At 36.1% G+C, this 17818-nt stretch overlaps 1 protein-coding gene across 1 annotated transcript; it reads right to left on the bottom strand.

Annotated features, from left to right (window-relative positions):
• Window positions 1-45: 45 nt before the first annotated feature.
• On the bottom strand, window positions 46-15744 carry LOC115929585 (signal recognition particle 54 kDa protein). Its single transcript, XM_030999080.1, has 15 exons — window positions 15630-15744; window positions 9859-10051; window positions 9201-9377; window positions 8642-8746; window positions 8068-8134; window positions 7555-7612; window positions 6985-7135; window positions 5864-6012; window positions 5517-5617; window positions 4813-4899; window positions 4222-4295; window positions 2462-2570; window positions 1792-1962; window positions 706-801; window positions 46-194 (listed from the first exon to the last, which is right to left on the bottom strand). The coding sequence occupies exons 2-15, from the start codon at window positions 9934-9936 to the stop codon at window positions 85-87; spliced, it is 1533 nt and encodes a 510-aa protein (XP_030854940.1). The 5' UTR covers window positions 9937-10051; window positions 15630-15744; the 3' UTR covers window positions 46-84.
• Between the last annotated feature and the right edge of the window lie 2074 nt (window positions 15745-17818).

Below are 17818 nucleotides of genomic sequence, written 5' to 3'. Positions count from 1 at the left end.
GGTATCCTTGTTTCGCTGAGTTTCTATTTTTCTCTATTGTATTCATGACTAAAGTTCTGCCCTCCCTCACCCTATCCCTAAGGGCTATTTACCCCCTCCCATCATATTGCCTAGACCTCCCATACCGCCGCCCATACCACCTCCTGCTCCTTGCTGGAATTGTCTCATCATGCTCTGGAGTCCATTCATACCCCCTATATCATGAGAAAACAAAACAATACAAATCATAAGAACAGGGAAGCACAAAGAAGCTTAAAAGACATTAGCAGCAAATAATATTACAGTGCAGAAACATGTATGGTTAGAAACCAAATTATGAACAAGGGAGAAAGTGGTGAGAAAGACATCTTTTCATATTTGTATATGTTTTAAAAATATCAGTTTTATTCTAAATTTGTCTCAAAATACACACACAGCCATGGAAAATGTTGAGACAAAGAAAGTTTACTGATTAAGTTATTTTTGTAATAAGGAGGAAATGAAAGTACCATGATAGCAAGATACAGCTGCTGTAACATGTTATTTATTTATTGATTACATGTATACACAACAAATCATTGTGTTGTCAGTTACAAGCATAAAGTAGTGAGGTTTAATACATTTTTTGTCCATGGTTGTATTTCTCTTAAACACTGTATGTCAAAGCTGTCAATATGCCTATCATTTAAACATGACATACACAGTAATTGAGAGATGGTAACTTGCCTAACTGTTGGAGTACTCTGGGGTCCATAGCTCTTGCTATTGATTGATTGATCTTAGCCATCTGTGCTGGGTTCACGTTCTTGGACATGTCACCACCTAGTATAATAGGAGAAGAAAAGTGATTTTTATATCAAAATCAAACTTAACCCAAACTGCAAAGCCATAGATTTTATGTTGACTTCTCAATATCTTTCTAAAGCCAAGTCCAAACATTAATGCCTAAAAATTGTTTGGACATAAACAGTGAAATTTATTTAAATATTCAATAGTTTAATGTATATTAAATATTTAAATATATTTTAAACATGTATAGAAAGACTGCTTCAGGAAGACAAAAAAATTGGTTATTTGTAAACATGTGGTCTCCATGCACAGCTTATTCAACAATAAAGAAGCAATGTTTAAGGAAAACTATCTTTCTGCACAGGTGATCGATAAAAGTGTATAAAGTGTATAACAAGATCGGCTAAAATGAGATTTTGAAATATTATGAGCTAAATCCAGTGCCCCTACAACAAAGAAAAATATTGTTGATCATTCTGGTTATAACAAGCAATTTCGCTGCTCTTTATGCATACGACAAGTCATTGGAGTACTGTGCAAGCAGTGCAAGTGCAGTGAACGATGTTGGGCGTGCCTAGCCTGAGTGCTGGCTATACGTACGTCCGGTACGTTGGAAGCAGTATCGAAGCTCTCATGGACAGTACATTGTACTTATGTATAGTGTACGGACACTTCACAGACATTACTTTCCAAGCATGCTTGTTCTCGATCGCGTGCAATTAAGAGTGGAGGTGTGACTAGAACCAAGATTATGATTGGAAAGTCAATTGGGTAAGAAGGCAGTGCACGAGCACAACTAAGACAGGAACATTTATCGGAGAGGCCGCTAGGATTGGGTTAAACAGTCAGTCTTACTCGGAGGTGCATAATGAAACATTCAGGAGCAGGGGGGGGGGGGGGGGGGACGTGTACAGTGATCGGATAATGACAGACTGAAATATTGCATCAATTTTCTTTCTTTCTTCTTCTTTTTTTTTCCCTCTTTAAAAAAAAAGTGCAAAACTCTTTTCTTACCTGACTTACCTTTGAAGAGTCCCTTAATGCCTCCCATCTTCTTGACCATCTGAGCAAACTTCTGGTACTGTTGAAGGAGTTCCTGGACCTCCCTGACCGAAACGCCAGATCCTCTGGCCACTCGCTGGACTCTGCCTGGACATCTCATGAACAGTTTGGCACCCTCTCTACTATCAAGCTCTGTGGACAGAATGTTACAGTCACAAATACTTTACATTTGCATGGGGAATCGTGAAGGTTAACAGAAAACAGTGGTAGATCCATAATTCTTTGCTGAGGAGTGAGAGTCCCAAAAATCTGTAATGTCTGACAAGCAACAACAAAGATTTTTACATTATTACATTTTCTACATTTTACCGTCCAAAATTGTGTCAGAGGGAGGGGGCATTTTGGTAAGTATATATATTTAATATAAAAATAATAATAATAATAATAAATAAATAAATAAGTACAACATAATGAAAAAATAAATAAAAAGAAAACCCATTCAAAGAAGAAAAAAAAGAGATTCTTCCCCTATTACAATTCATACTCTGTGTTTCATCAAAAGCTTGGTTGAGAATAAAAAGATGTATAATATAGTTTTGAATACTTTGTATAAAGTCATGCCTCCAATTGTAAGCTGCATATGATCCATGCTAACATATTGACCGTTGATCTTGCCTGTCAGACCACTTACCTTCATCCTTCATACTGTCCATCATGGTCATCAGTTTCTTGAGTCTTGCCATGGACTCTTGCTCATTGCCCTTTGTCATGAAATCACTGCTGAACCCTGGAATCATACCCTATAGATAATGCACAACAGACAGCATTATCATTACATGAATAATGCATTGTTTACATAGAGTAAGACCGCCAAACTTCGGACACTTTAGACAAAACAGGGGAAAACATTAAATTCTTTTTTTAATTATTGAAAGATCAAATATACTATTATTGTGCAAATACTGTTTATGTATATCATGAAAAGAAAATTAGTAAAGGAAATGGAAAACTAGAATTATTTACTTACCCGCCGAACCTTTTTTCATGCCAAGCTTCGGACGCACTTGCCAAGCTTCGGACGTTCATGAGTAGCGCACGTATAACGCACGTATAGCGCATAGCGCACGTACAGCGCACGTATAGCGCGCGCGCTAAAGTGCGCATTCATCGGAGGTTTGGAAACCGGATCAAAAATGGTACGACGGGGGTAAGTTTGACTGCGTTGATTTCATGAAAAAAGTATTATTTTCTCGTTTTGGGTAGATTTATTTTAGGTAGAACTATCAGAAAGGTGTTTTTCACAACACTCACACAATATTTTGGTGCTAAAATCTTACCAAAGCGCTATTTTTTCATAGTCAAAATGACACTCAATGTTGCCTGTCCGAAGTTTGGAAGAGCGCCATCTTCTGGTAGGGGTACCTGTATAGTACCCCTAGGTCCGTGGTAACGGCCGCCATTAGAAAATGTTCGCGATAGAGTGAAAAAGTATCTCATAAGCTCCCATAATTTTGGCAGAAACCATGTGAAATATGCCAAGGATTTGTTTGTAATCGATATATTGAAGGCTCTATACCTTAACTCCCCTGTTAAGGGACTGTAAAAATCCAGGTAACCTGAAATCTGTCTCTGAATTCGATGTTTTTTGTGAGTTTTGCAGACAGCAACCTGCCCTAACTTTCTGTACTAACGATGTAGGTTAGTAGTAGTATCAAATGCATGCAAGTTACCTGCCTGAGCTAGGCTCATATTTTGCGTTCGAGCCGTTGAAGGAATTTTTGTCCGAAGTTTGGCGGTGTCCGAAGTTTGGTGGTTTTACTCTACTGTTGAATAGCCCTGATGAAATCAGAGCTGCAATATAATCCCCATTTACATAAAACCCTAAACTTTATTTATTTCGAAATCATGCATGATTGTGTTTACCTGAGAGCACATCATTGGATTTTGATCAATATTAACTTTCCTAGCGCTTAGTTGCAAGTTAAATCAGCACACTAACTACTTGGATTATTGATGATTTTCATCATTATTCTGAACACATCTAGAAGCAAACTACTATCATACAGATATATCCAGTCCAGCATTCAATAGGTGAATAGATGAATTGGAAGAATTTTTGTTCAGTGAATTGATGAAGAAAAAAAAAGTGATATAAAATGTGACATTATGTTGTGCAAATAAAAGGGGAGTGCTGGAGGCATTTTATTCATGATTTAATGTCCACTTATCCGTATAATAATAATAATTATTATTATAAACCATTCTTGAATAGCAAATAACGTATTACATAAGAATGTCCCTCTGTTCTATGGAAGAAAAACTTTACATTAGACTGAAAACTTAAATTTTGATCAACTTGGCTCAGGGGCATATAATTGCGAAAATATACACCGACATAGAGGGGGGGGGGGGGGCACATTCTGAAGAGCATTGACACGTTTGTGTACATACCATGATTTGTCCAAAAGGTCCCATCTTCATGATATTCTGGAACTGTTCATACATGTCACGCAGTGTGAATTCACCTGGAGAAAGATACATGAAAGAACTTAATAACAAACCGCCCCTAAAAAATCACAAAGAAAATACATTGATTTTTTAACACATCTAATTGTACAACATTTAGAAAGGTTGATGCAAATATATCAGGTTGTACATGAATGAACTGAATTTCTATCATTTACAACACATGTTTTATATGCAAGTACAATCATTTCAATATCGCAGGATTCAGTTGAAGCTTATCAACACTAGTGTGGCTAGGAGGGATTAGACCACACAGCGAGGTCTCTGACAGGTGGCTATCTCATCAACTCAGCTCTCAAATAACATAAGAAAAAGAGGATCATGGGGGACCAACAGGCACCGATTGGGGAAGTTTTCTTTATAGAGGGAGCAAGTAGCTACAAGTAGGACAGTGGGGCTTTAAAAGAAACATGTCACATAAGATTACTTGACAGACTGTTCAGATTCATACTAAAATGGATTTGTTTCTGTTTTCAAACACTTAAAATAGAAAGAGAACATTCTCTGATTGCTTACCATGTTTGAGTTTGTTGATGAGTTCTTCATTGTCATCAAGGTTGAGTTCACTGACCTTGTCAATGAGACCCTCAATGTCACCCATGCCTGAGAGAACAAAATGAAAGAATGAAACTGTATGCATTAAAAGAAATCAATACCTATTTTATTTAAATCCCCTGAAACATTGTCAGAGATCCAGTAAAAACAATCTCCCCATGCATTGGCCCATTTTAAATGTAAAGAGTAAGTGACTGTGATGAGGTCTTCAGCACATAGTATGTGCCAGCTTATATTTAATTACCCTTATGGTAATCAGTTTAATCAGTGATATAAAATTTGCCTTGACAGACAAAGCACAAAGCTTCTATCCAAACATTTACAAATCATTATTTTCCATTTCAAATAGCTGTTAATATTCGCTCTTTTAAAAAACTTTATTTAGAATCTAAACTCTTTTTAACAAGTATCTCACAAGATTAATTGAAGAGCTTTTCCAACTCTCACAATTCAAGGTCTTATGAAAAGAATGTTTCTACACATACTGCAACTGCAAACATGTAAGAGGTTTACAATCAGATTAACAGAGAGAGAGAGAAAATAGTATGATATAGCTGTGAGAGGAAATGGATATGTAGGACAAACCATCTTGACAATGAAATAGCAATATATTTCTAATTCAGTGATGTGTAACAGCTAACGATTCTACCAGGAGAGTGTCATACCCAAGAGCTTGCTGATGAAAGGCTTGGTCTTAAAAGGTTCAAAATCATCGATGTGCTCTCCAGTTCCTATGAAGATGACAGGACTCTTTGTTGCAGCCACACTGCAAACAGATTTAAAATACATAACAATTATCATTTTCACAAAAATTAAAAAAATCATTGAAAATAAATCAACAAAAAATCATGATAACAAATGTTATCATTTGAGTGCATAGAACCCTCAGATATCTTGTTTAGAAGAACTTTAAAACATCCAGGGTTTCTTTAATCACTGTTTCTTCTTGTTCGATCTAAAATACCAGTCTTATAGGTATTTAAAAATACATAATTTATATTGATCTACTTACGCACTAAGAGCACCTCCTCCTTTGGCATGTCCATCTAACTTTGTGATGATGACTGATGCAACGTCCACTTTCTCCTTGAAGGCTTTGGCTTGACTCTCACAAGCTTGACCAATGGAAGCATCCATTACGAAGATGATGTTATCAGGACTCTAAATGTGTGTATAAACATGGAGGGGCAAGTCACTTTATCATAGGAAACACAACATTAAAGATAAAACACTGTGCATCTACAAAAGCATTCTAGAGTCACTTTGTTTTCCAAGACATACTGATTCATTTAGTTTGTTGTAGTCAACTCATATCTAATTGAAAGTCAACTCATGTCTAATTTAAAACTCAGAAAATATCGGTTCAGTTTAATAGATCTCAATTCATATGTACTTTTTACAAAACAATCAAAATGAATAAGCACTATGAATATGACTGACAAAGAAAGCGGACAAAATATACAGTTCCTCAGGTAGACAAAGGAACATCCCTTCACTGCTATTATGTAAAAATGTGTAGAACAGGTGTCACATGCATATTCACTTTTTAAATACTCGCAGTGAAGGGATGTTCCTTTGTCTACCTGAGGAACTTTATATTTTGTCCGCTTTCTTTGTCAGTCATATTCATAGTGAGGTGTGCTTATTACATAGTTATTCATTAAATGATATATCAATGTGGGCCAATTGTCTTTGACTTTTTTGTTTGGTAAACTTTAGATGAATGAATATAACACTGCTAAATTGATCTTTTGTAATTCATATGTGAGTATAATATATAGAAGTTAATAATAATAATAATGATAATAATCTTTTAAAGTCCACTCCAAATTATATTAAGTTAAACCGAAAATGAGATTCTTTTTGCCCAATTGATCGTGAGCCCGGCAGCCACTAAGCAGCGCCAGATCGACGTTGCTCTATCCCTTATTGTTCAGCGCCAAACAAGGTAGCAGCAACTCCCGTCTTTTAACGTCTTTTGGTATGACGCGGCAGGGGTTCGAACCCACGACCTCCTGGTTGTGAGGCGGACGCTCTACTGACTGAGCCAACACACCGGTGTATCACTCTGACCAAATATACTCTACTCTAATGTGATCATGGTCTCAGCATTATGGAACAGAACTAGCTTACCGTGACATTTGCGACCTGCAACATTTCCTCAAAGAGTGAATCTTCTTGTTTATGCCTTCCGCTAGTATCAACGATGATGATCTCAAAGTTTTCCTTCTTAAATTTCTCTACTCCATCAGCAGCTATAATAACTGGATCTACCTCTGTATAGCTGATAACACAGGGGATTTAAACAAATAACAATGAAAGTCTAGTATACACTTTTGATCATTACTTTTTTTATACTTTGATCTTTCATATGTATTCAAAAAAATGTTTGAACATCTAACTTCAGTTTCCTCTTTTTTTATAACTAAATGTAAAGAATCATCAAGGAATATTTGCCTATTATTGATTTTAAAAATTGAATAAAAAATCTGGATAAAAAGCAAAATCAGTAATCGACAATACCGTTGTGGAGTGAAATGTTTCTTATTTCCCTTATTTCATTTTCTTTTCATCAAATCAAAGTGTACATGGTAACACAACTCAAGTGAGGATAACATGTGGAAATAAACATATCTTGTAAGGTTCATATATTTGGTAAGGAAGTATTTTATAAGTTGACAAGCAATCATATATCGCACTCACCTGCCATAGAATGGTATCCTGGCTTTTGTAGCATTCTGTTTTAACTGATCAAAGGCACCTAAAATAAGACAGATAGGTATACAAAATAATCATACCAGATTTAATTTGCTTGTTTACATGTTTTATAATTTATACTTGAATCATCCGCTTATTTTTAGGTTAATAAATCATGAATAATAATTTATAAATGCATATACACATAATAGAGTACATTGCTTCAGCCAACATTGTACAAGTTGGCTCGAAGGATAATTACCGGTACTTGTTCTTCTGTTCTATATTATGTGGTAGAAAGATTTGTTCAATTTTATTTTTTATCTTTGTTCTTTCAATCCTTTTAAAATGTTAACAAAGTTAGTTTCCATGCACATGACATTCTGTCACTGAGATACACACAACGAAAATCCCTTCCAAGAGTTCTTTACATTTTCATAAAATAAATACAACAAATAGTAATCAAATAGTAGCGGGAAAATCTTTTATAATAAATAAGAAGAGTTCTGATGAACTTACCTGCTCGGAATGTATCTGCACAGATAAGAGCCACTTTCCACCCTTTCTTCTGATAGTAGTAAGCAAGCTATCAATGAGATAAAAGTGAACAGGTTATTATCATGGGAATCGGATCCTCAGAATAATCTTGGATCTTATAACTTATATTTGATGCCTAAAGGTATTTAGATTGCAAATGTCTATTACACCTAGAAGGCTAGAACACACATTACAATCATATCTATATTAAATTCAGCATTTTAAACTGAAACGATATTTTGGCTTGATAATTTTTATGAACATCATATCAGAACATGTGTATGACATTAGGATTCAATCAACCAAGATTCAATCAACCAAGCTTCCAAGTACAGATCTGTACATACCATTACACTAATGGTCAAGTTGAATAAAAAATAAAAAAATCTTTATTATCGCATGATACAATTTATCACCCAGATATTAAACAAAGCTTTCAAAAAAGCTCATGTGATTTTAATGAAATAGTTAAAGAAATACTGACACGATAACGGAAATAGTCTACTGACAGAACAAATTGTGCAATACTCCATATTAATCTGACTCGTCTAATTACCTTTGTGCAAGTTGTTGTTTTACCGCTTCCCTGTAGTCCCACAAACATGATGATGTTGGGCTTGGCTTTGGTTGGAGTCCACACCTTCACTCCGGGATCCACAAGCTGTCCAAAATCAAACAAAACATGAAATGAATTACTAAAGTAATGGTTCTAAATAACATACCTGACACTCCCAAATAGAAACAGACTATGTGTCTTAAATATCATTTGTTGGACACCATCATAAACACAACTAACTCAAGCTAATTAAAGTCTTATATTTGTAACAATTGTACAACAGAAGACAAGAATATAAAAATACTCTTTTTAATGAGTATCAAACGACACATCAACTTTTCAAGATGCTCAAAAATTGTTACATTAGTCTGTTGGTTGTACAAGACATACGCCTACTCCTGTGACAATGGCTTCATGGTCAACTCCATAAACTAACTTGAACTCTGGATCCAACACTATACCTACATTTGCAACTCTAAACCTATACCATTGATGAAATGAAGCCTGGAGCAATCGTCACAAGAGCAATTATCCAATCACCCTGTACAATGTACATTACCTTGACAAGCTCCTTGAAGACTGCAGTCTGGATCATCTTGCGTTTGTTGAGACCAGCTGCCATCTCATCAAAGTCAATGACAGATTTGACATTTTCTTTGAGAGCTTTGACAAGTCTGATGTTGACATCGGCTTCCAGAAGAGCCCTGCATATTTCATTGAGCATGGAGTTGAGTACCTAGATGTAAAAAACATTGATAAAAGGCATTTTTAAGCCACTGTGCTACACAGAGTTTTGGCACAATTCTAGATTATTCTGAGTATAGTACATTTTGCACAAAATAATGCAATATGCCTATATCATAGGCTATATATACAAGTAAGTTCCCACATTTTTAGTTTCCATACCGGTAGTTTGTTTTGAGAAGTACTACCCCCTATACACATTTTATATTATATTTACTCACAAGAGCATATTTTAACATATAAGTTTTAAAATGTGAGATTATGATCTTGTTCATTGTTTAACTTTTTTTGAACCAAAGGTCATTCATAATTTTCAAAACAATTTTTGACCTTTCCTGAGCTAAAACTAAAGCACTCATCGCTGCCATATTCTATCTTTTTTACAAAGAAGAATTAAATAAAACACATTACACACATCTGTATTGTAAACATCTTTCTTGTACTTTAATTCATACCAACTTTCCTATACTCACATCTTCATCGATGATGGTTGCATTACTCAATGATTTTAAGGCTGATGTGATTTTCCTTCCAAGATCTGCTAACACCATCTTGAATGAGTTTAAGAATGCTCACAATGGTTTAAAATGTCTTGGACAAACTCCCACTACTTGCTTGTCTTGGGCCGTTTCGTAAGTATTGAAGGTAACAATATGAGAAACAGATCTGTATTGAGGAAAAGGGGAAAGAATACAGCATATTATTACATTATTTTCACACAAACAATAAAATCACAATCTAGTATATCTATGGCTAATAAAGTAATATGTGAAGACTAACAATATGGTAGGGTATTCTGCAGTGCAATGAAGCCGAAAAAGGGGACCATGGGTGATAGGGGACCAATGGTCACCGATTACCATTAGGCATTGTTTGCTAGACCTATATTTATAGAGGGCGCAAGCACACATAGGTGCATCACTATCCTGGCTGTGTAGTAAAAGCTGTGCTTTTGATTCTCAACATTTCAAACTTCACTGTACAAAACTCAACTGATTTCACTCAAAATTGGTACTTTAGTGACAATTGATGACACCTAAATAGCAGTAACATTCAACATTTCAACTTACTGATGTTAAAAAGAATAATTTAAAATTAAAATTGTAAGTCTAGTGTCAAACTTTGCTTACAGCTGCATCGACATGATTGTGTACAGTCTATGAGATATTGTGTGGTGTGTATATTTGTGTATAGACTTCTAGGTCCCTGCCTCACAGCATGTATGCAGTGCTAGAGGTCAATACGCTTTAGCATAGACCGAAAGCTTCAGTCTCTAAACCGTCGGTTGTTCCACTGAGACTACGTCTGGCTCCACTAGACCTCCGGTTATAGAGACTGAACGATCGCCTATGCCAGCCTATGTTGAAGATATCACGGCTAGATTTTAGCCGTTAGGCCCCTCCCACAAACATGACAAACTTGCCACGGCCGTATTGTTATGCCCCCAAAATCCCCCAAAATGTCATTTTACCTCGTGCATATCCAATTTTACATTAGGCCTAGGCTATAATACATCGGTTCCACTTACTAACTTGATGGAAATAATCCGTTTAATGGTCCCTTTTAAGGAAATTATGGGTCAAATTCGACATCCATGTTGAAAATCTTGCAAGCCGTGTTAAACTCTCGCTGCCGTCAATCTCATCCCTTCTAGTCTACGCCGAAGGCAAAATGATTATGAAGGAAAAACTGTGATAACGCCATTACGAACGTTTAGATGGCGCACAGTTTTTCCTTCATAATCATTTTGCCTTCGGCGTAGACTAGAAGGGATGAGATTGACGGCAGCGAGAGTTTAACACGGCTTGCAAGATTTTCAACATGGATGTCGATTTTGACCCATAATTTCCTTAAAAGGGACCATTAAACGGATTATTTCCATCAAGTTAGTAAGTGGAACCGATGTATTATAGCCTAGGCCTAATGTAAAATTGGATATGCACGAGGTAAAATGACATTTTGGGGGATTTTGGGGGCATAACAATACGGCCGTGGCAAGTTTGTCATGTTTGTGGGAGGGGCCTAACGGCTAAAATCTAGCCGTGATATCTTCAACATAGGCTGGCATAGGCGATCGTTCTGTCTCTATAACCGGAGGTCTAGTGGAGCCAGACGTAGTCTCAGTGGAACAACCGACGGTATAGAGACTGAAGCTTTCGGTCTAGCTTTAGCATTGACTCTCTATGCTTTGCTGGAGTGGGCGCAAGTAGCTACAACTTCAACCCATTGAAACGTGTGTGTTAATTCTACAACACACGTTTCAGCGGTGTCTGGTCAGGTCGCCCCCAAGCCGGTCGCCTCCTATACGCAGTCGCCTCCTATACGCAGTCGCCTCCTAACGTAGTCGCCCCCAAATTGTGTGGTCGAGTCGCCTCCTATACACAGTCGCCTCCTATACACAGTCGCCCCCTATATACACAGTCGCCCCCTACGTACAAAGGCAGTACGCTAGCGCAGCGGTCAGAAGCAGGTTATTTAATGTAATGATGTCCACCTTCTTCTAGATAACTATTTTGTGCTAAAGTATAATGTGATAAACGTTTCATTTTATGTTGATGCAACAGAGATTTACATTCAAAGGTTTTACTTTTTATAATTGTACAGTAATACTCTTCTCATTTCGACATTATCAGCCACTGGTTCTCTGTTTCATTCCCTAAACTAAATAAAAGGTATGTGAGGGGGGGGGGGGGGGTTAGAAAGTTGGACGTAGCCTGTATAGACCGTACTGTATTCATTGTTATGATATTTGTCTCTCCTCCTCCAATCACTCCCTTCCGGCTTTGATTTTGTTCTTTAGTTTTTTCTCTTTTGGTGTGATTATATCTTTTCGCTAAAGTATAATTTCAGACGTATACCATCAGGAATATGTTATAATAATTAATCTCAAGGAAGGGATGATGCCGGGATACAAGCAAATGGCGGAATAGACAACATTATGGAAGATGAAGATGGACATAGAGAGATAGGGAGAGAGAGGGGTGGCGGGAGATAGAAAGTTGGACGTAGTCTGTACTGTATTTATTATTATGATAATTGTCTCACCGACTCCCCCCCCCCCCCCCCCCCCCCCCCAGCTCATTTTTTTCTTTAGTTTTTCTCTTTTTGTTTGTTTATATCGTTTGGCTTAAGTATAATATCCGACGTATATACCGTCAATATAGCATAATAATTTTTTTTATTTTTATTTATCAGTTTGAATTAACAGAGATTTACAGTAATATTCTTCTCATTTCGATATTATCAGCCCCTCGTTCTCTATTTCGTTCCCTAAACTAGATATAAGGTATAACATGTGAGAGGGGGAAGGGATAGAAAGTTGGACGTAGCCTGTATACTGTATTTATTGTTATGAATCACTCCCTTCCGGCTCTGATTTCGTTCTATAGTTTTTCTCTTTTGGTGTGATTATATCTTTTCGCTAAAGTATAATTTCAGACGTATACCATCAGCAATATGTTATAATAATTAATCTCAAGGAAGGGATGATGCCGGGATACAAGCAAATGGCGGAATAAACAACATTATGGAAGATGAAGATGGACATAGACAGAGAGAGGGAGAGAGGGGGAGAGTGGGTTGGCGGAAGATAGAAAGTTGGACGTAGTCTGTACTGTATTTATTATTATGATATTTTTTCTTAATCCTTGTCTGAATTCAGTTTTCCCTCACCGCGCTGACGTTTCATTAAATTATTAGAGAATGGTTTTCGACTCTTAATCCTTGTCTGAATTAAGTCCCCCCCCCCCCCCCTTCCGCATGAAGCGCGGAAGCTTTGACGTTTCATTAAATTATTAGAGAAAGAACAAAAAAGACGATTCGTTGTACCGACTCTTCATCATTGTTTGAATTATCAAAAATGTTTCTTTGTTATTATTATTGTTTCAGCGTTATCCTCCGCGCGCTTTATAATAATGAAGGACAAAAGCGCCGCGACATAGTAATAAGGTATGTATTTGGAAGAATAACTGCTTTTTATTTGTGCACAGATAAAAGAAAAGTGACATCTATACACAAAATAAACACAAATTATTAGACAGGTTAAAATTGTAACCTATAGTGCTTTCGAATACTTGAAAAGATGAGCAGATGTCCCTTACAATATTCATTAAACAAAATCACGCACTTATATATATATTATATATATAATGAATTGAGAGTAAAATTAGATAACGTTTCGTTCATTTGGGTTTACTGCCGAAAGCTTTTATTTCGATCTATTTGCTTCATAATAAATTAATATAAGTCATATCAATTATAGCTCACTTTTAATTCAATGTAGAGACATTCTCTTCTATTTCTATTTTTAAACTTTTACAACTATCTCATGACGACACGTTCTAGTATGGGTCTTGTAAGTAGTGAACACAAACTATATGGGATTAAAAAGGGATCTGAAAATGCTCTAATTTGCTTGCGTGTACAAATTATACTTGAGAAAAGCTAAGAAAGCCAATCTATTAAATCCTTATTATCTCTATAGCCTGTGGATACTCCCTTAAGTTCCGTCACTAAGCCAGCCAGAACGATTTATTTATTTATTTATTTAAAATGGTTTATTTCATTAAAAAACATTCGCGGCCCGAGAGCCGAATCAGTTTCTTTTACAAAGTATACATCAGTGACAAAGTAAAATTACACATAAAAATTATGCATGGTAGCATAATGGTAGTAAAATTGCAATTCTTTTGTACATAATTGTGCTTCAACGACCTTGGCAAATTGCTTGGTACACTCTGAAAACTGAAATGTTAAATCACAATTTAAAAGGGCCGAGGAGTGACCACTCTTTCAAAATGGTAGATTAACACTTTGAACATGCTGGATCCAACACTATAAAGGTCGAATCTAGCAGGTTAAAAGAAACAATCTGACATTTTAAATATTTTGATATTCAAAAGAATTAAATGTTTTAGTTGGAAAATGCGTAGCCAGATGGGTATGGTTATATGGTATGGTTATGGTGTTTTCTTCAATAACAGAAACAAAGACAACAACAGAAACCAAATCCAGGAATTATAAAGTCAAATAGATGCTCCAGTGATTTAAACAGATTATACATTGTAGGCAAAATGCAGAACATTGTGTATTTGGGCCAATTTACTAAAAGGTACATGTAGAATATGATATTGCATAAAAATAAGATAAGTTTCGCATAAAAAAATGGGTAAAAGTTTGCCATTGTAATATTCGATATAATGTGCATCATCTTGGGAATTGTTAAAAAGTCAAACAGGATTTTATACAATTAAAACTGATTTAGTTTAAAAAAAAAGTAAAATTCTATATTCTAACCCTAGTAACATTATTAAAAAATCCATTCACATGTCATCCTTTTATTTAAGAACTTATACCAGAGAAAGAGAGAGAGAAAGAAGGAGAGTGAGAATAGGGAGAGAGGGGGGTGGGAGAGAGATAGGGAGAGATAGAGGGAGAGAGAGAGAGGAGAGAGAGATAGAGAAAGAGAGAGAGAGAGAGAGAGGGGGGGGGGGGACAAAGAGTGAGAGTAACAAGACAGTGAGCTAGCCAGAAGGCCATGAAGAGGGTCTCCCGCTTCGCAGCACAGCACTGACAGAGAGGAGACAATAATATTGAGAGAGTGATCGATGTGTTAGTACGTAAGCTGGTGGAAACTTATCCTCGAAAATATGCGTTACAATGGAAAACTCGAGGAAAATTTTCAATATTTAGTAATATCATAGAACTGAGATGCCAGGAAGTAAAAATGGCTTGACTTTGAACTTGTAAAAGACATCAAATTAAAACAACAAATTAGGGGGCGAGCTGACCAAAAAACTGGGGGCGAGCTGACCAAGAATCCCAAAATCGGCAAACAAAATCGGGAGGCGACATGACCAATTGAGGGCGACTTTGTAAGGGGGCGGGCTGACATTAGGCGAGCTGACATGGAACCGTTTCAGCGGGATAGTCAAGAAGTTAGACTTATGACGGTTTTGAGGAACGGGGCCCTGGCCGCTTTGACTTTAACTTTTTAAGCCCAAGTCATAACTTTGCTTCAAATGGCTTTATAACACTGCACTGCGATTGCGCTTTCTCATCAACATACTATTATTTACTGTAGTCCCACAAATTAATTTTCATGTCATATGCAACTATTTACAGTTGCAACCAAATTTATTCACAGCTGTGGTACCTTTTCGACAATCATCTACTCGTGGTTCATTGCAAATCACCAATAAATAACGGGAAAATATGTAATTTATCAAAAAGCATAAAAACATACCGGTTAGATAGAAGATTTGCACATATTTTACACCAATATTTATCCTTCCTTTTTCGATCTTGTCAATGCAGTTTATTCACTACGTGTTAATGTTATGAAGGCCAACTTGATCGTAAGTGGCGCTATATATCTCAACTTGCTCGAGTCTAGTTGACCGCTGAGCAAAGTGGGTTTTTTTTCCCTTTTTTTTCTGGGTTCCTCTGCCACCTTCAATCGTGAAGATTCTTCTTGCAGATAAAACACGGACTTATAAAACTAACTTGAGTGTTTCATGTGTGCATCAGCTGTGGTAGTGTAGTGTGCATGAATTTTTACAGGTGCTTTTTGGTGCAAATGAAATACTACATCGTTGCCTTCCATTAGATTCTGATGAAATGCTGGCAGTGATGGTGACATCACTGTTTCCAGTGGCAAGTTGATCCATGTCTCTCACTGTTCTTGGAAAAAGGAGTAAATGTGGAACCTGGTATTTGAGTTGATTAAATTCTTTTTTATGTAAACCTTTTATCTTTAGAATTGTAAAACTTATCGTAAAATAATTCCAAATTTTGAGATTACAATTCTACCGCCGGGCACTAACATTTCTAAAATAATATATTTCAAAGAATGTATGCCGAATGTGTTCATCCCTTACATTTCATTAAATTCCATTTGACTTTTGTTGGCCTGAATGAAGTAACCATATTGGAAATGATAATAAATAAGATGAAGCAGACGTTTTTTTATAGCATTATCCTAACCATCAAACTTAAAACTCATGTATATAACCAGCCTTGTGCTACTTTTCTTGAAGACTTTATGTCCGATAGCTTTGTAACCTCGAAAATTACGCTTTTCAGATTCTAATCCATGACAAAAAATGAGTGATAGTGGAAACTCATGTTTACAAAGACTGAATGGATCTTAGAAACCTACGAACGATAAGACCGTAATAAACGGTACAAAAAATATTCATCTTCTTCTTTTTATTTTAAATGACATTCAATATGTTCTTTTTGTGCAAACAATAATGAAATGAAATAAAATCAATCAATCAATCAATCAATATCAATCAATCAATGAACAAATTGGAACTTTCCGAAAGTTTTCGGTAAGATTTATCACACTTTGACTGATGTTTGAAACATCACTGAAGTTGATCTCTTCAAGTTTGACTAGTGCTGTAGACTTTCCTTAAATTATCCCATCTCTTGACTGATGATACACTGAACTTTTTTTATCAATGATGGGGAAATGCCATGTGTTCGAAAATATTTACCATCATCTTCATTTTCCTGCACGTTGTGCCATCTTAACTGATTCTTATCAAGATCGAATGGCTGCATTCTTACCTCGTAAGATAATTGCTCATAACAATAGCGCTTGAATCATTTGACATTACAAGCAAATAGGCGTATCAGACTTAGGCCTAATAACTTTTTTTACGATAAATTCATAATTCTATAGTTTCAAGTGGCTACAAAAAATGTATGCAATATTTTAAAGATAAGAAAATGATAGCAAGCACACGACGAAATTCAGCTCACTAAAGTAAAAGAAACTACATAATGTTATTATTAGTGAATCAAATTAAGAAGAAAAAATAAAGGTTACCGTGTGGTATATCAACATCACCTACTTGTTGACCGATCGTAAACAAAGTAAAGATTTTAACTAACTACTTACTATATCACGTGCATTGTATACTTGCACTGTTACCTAATAAACTATTCTGAGATTGTAAAGAAACGATAATTTAAAATGAGAGTATACTAAACAAGGCAACCAAATCAAAGTAACCTCGACATAAAATTCTGATACACAATATTACGTGACCATTTTTTTCTTTCTTTCTTCTTCTCCTATCATTTCCATTCACTCCTTGCCCCTATTTTTTCCTCCCACAAATTCGGTTAATGTCTTTAACATTGACATCCTTTTTGCCATTCTAGTCGGCTTATCTCCATGACCTGGCTGAAATTAATATCAATTTAGATGAAAAGGGCCTTCCTCACGTAATCAGTGGAGTATATTAAACAGCGGTCTGACCCTAATATCGTCCCTGAATTACGTAACGTCTCATAACAAAGCGCTCGTCACGCTCAAAGTCAAAGTAAACTCTATCGCGATAATATTTTTTTCCCTTCATAAACCGTCCCTATAACGGGCAAAAGGGAGAAAATAAGAGCATTGTGTGAGTCTTTTGATTC

The sequence above is a fragment of the Strongylocentrotus purpuratus genome, unplaced genomic scaffold, assembly GCF_000002235.5.
Source record: "Strongylocentrotus purpuratus isolate Spur 01 unplaced genomic scaffold, Spur_5.0 spur5_scaffold_5, whole genome shotgun sequence".
In the NCBI taxonomy this organism is placed as follows: Eukaryota; Metazoa; Echinodermata; class Echinoidea; order Camarodonta; family Strongylocentrotidae; genus Strongylocentrotus; species Strongylocentrotus purpuratus.
The sequence above is the reverse complement of the archived record's forward strand: the minus strand, read 5'-3'. Positions and strand labels throughout refer to the sequence as shown.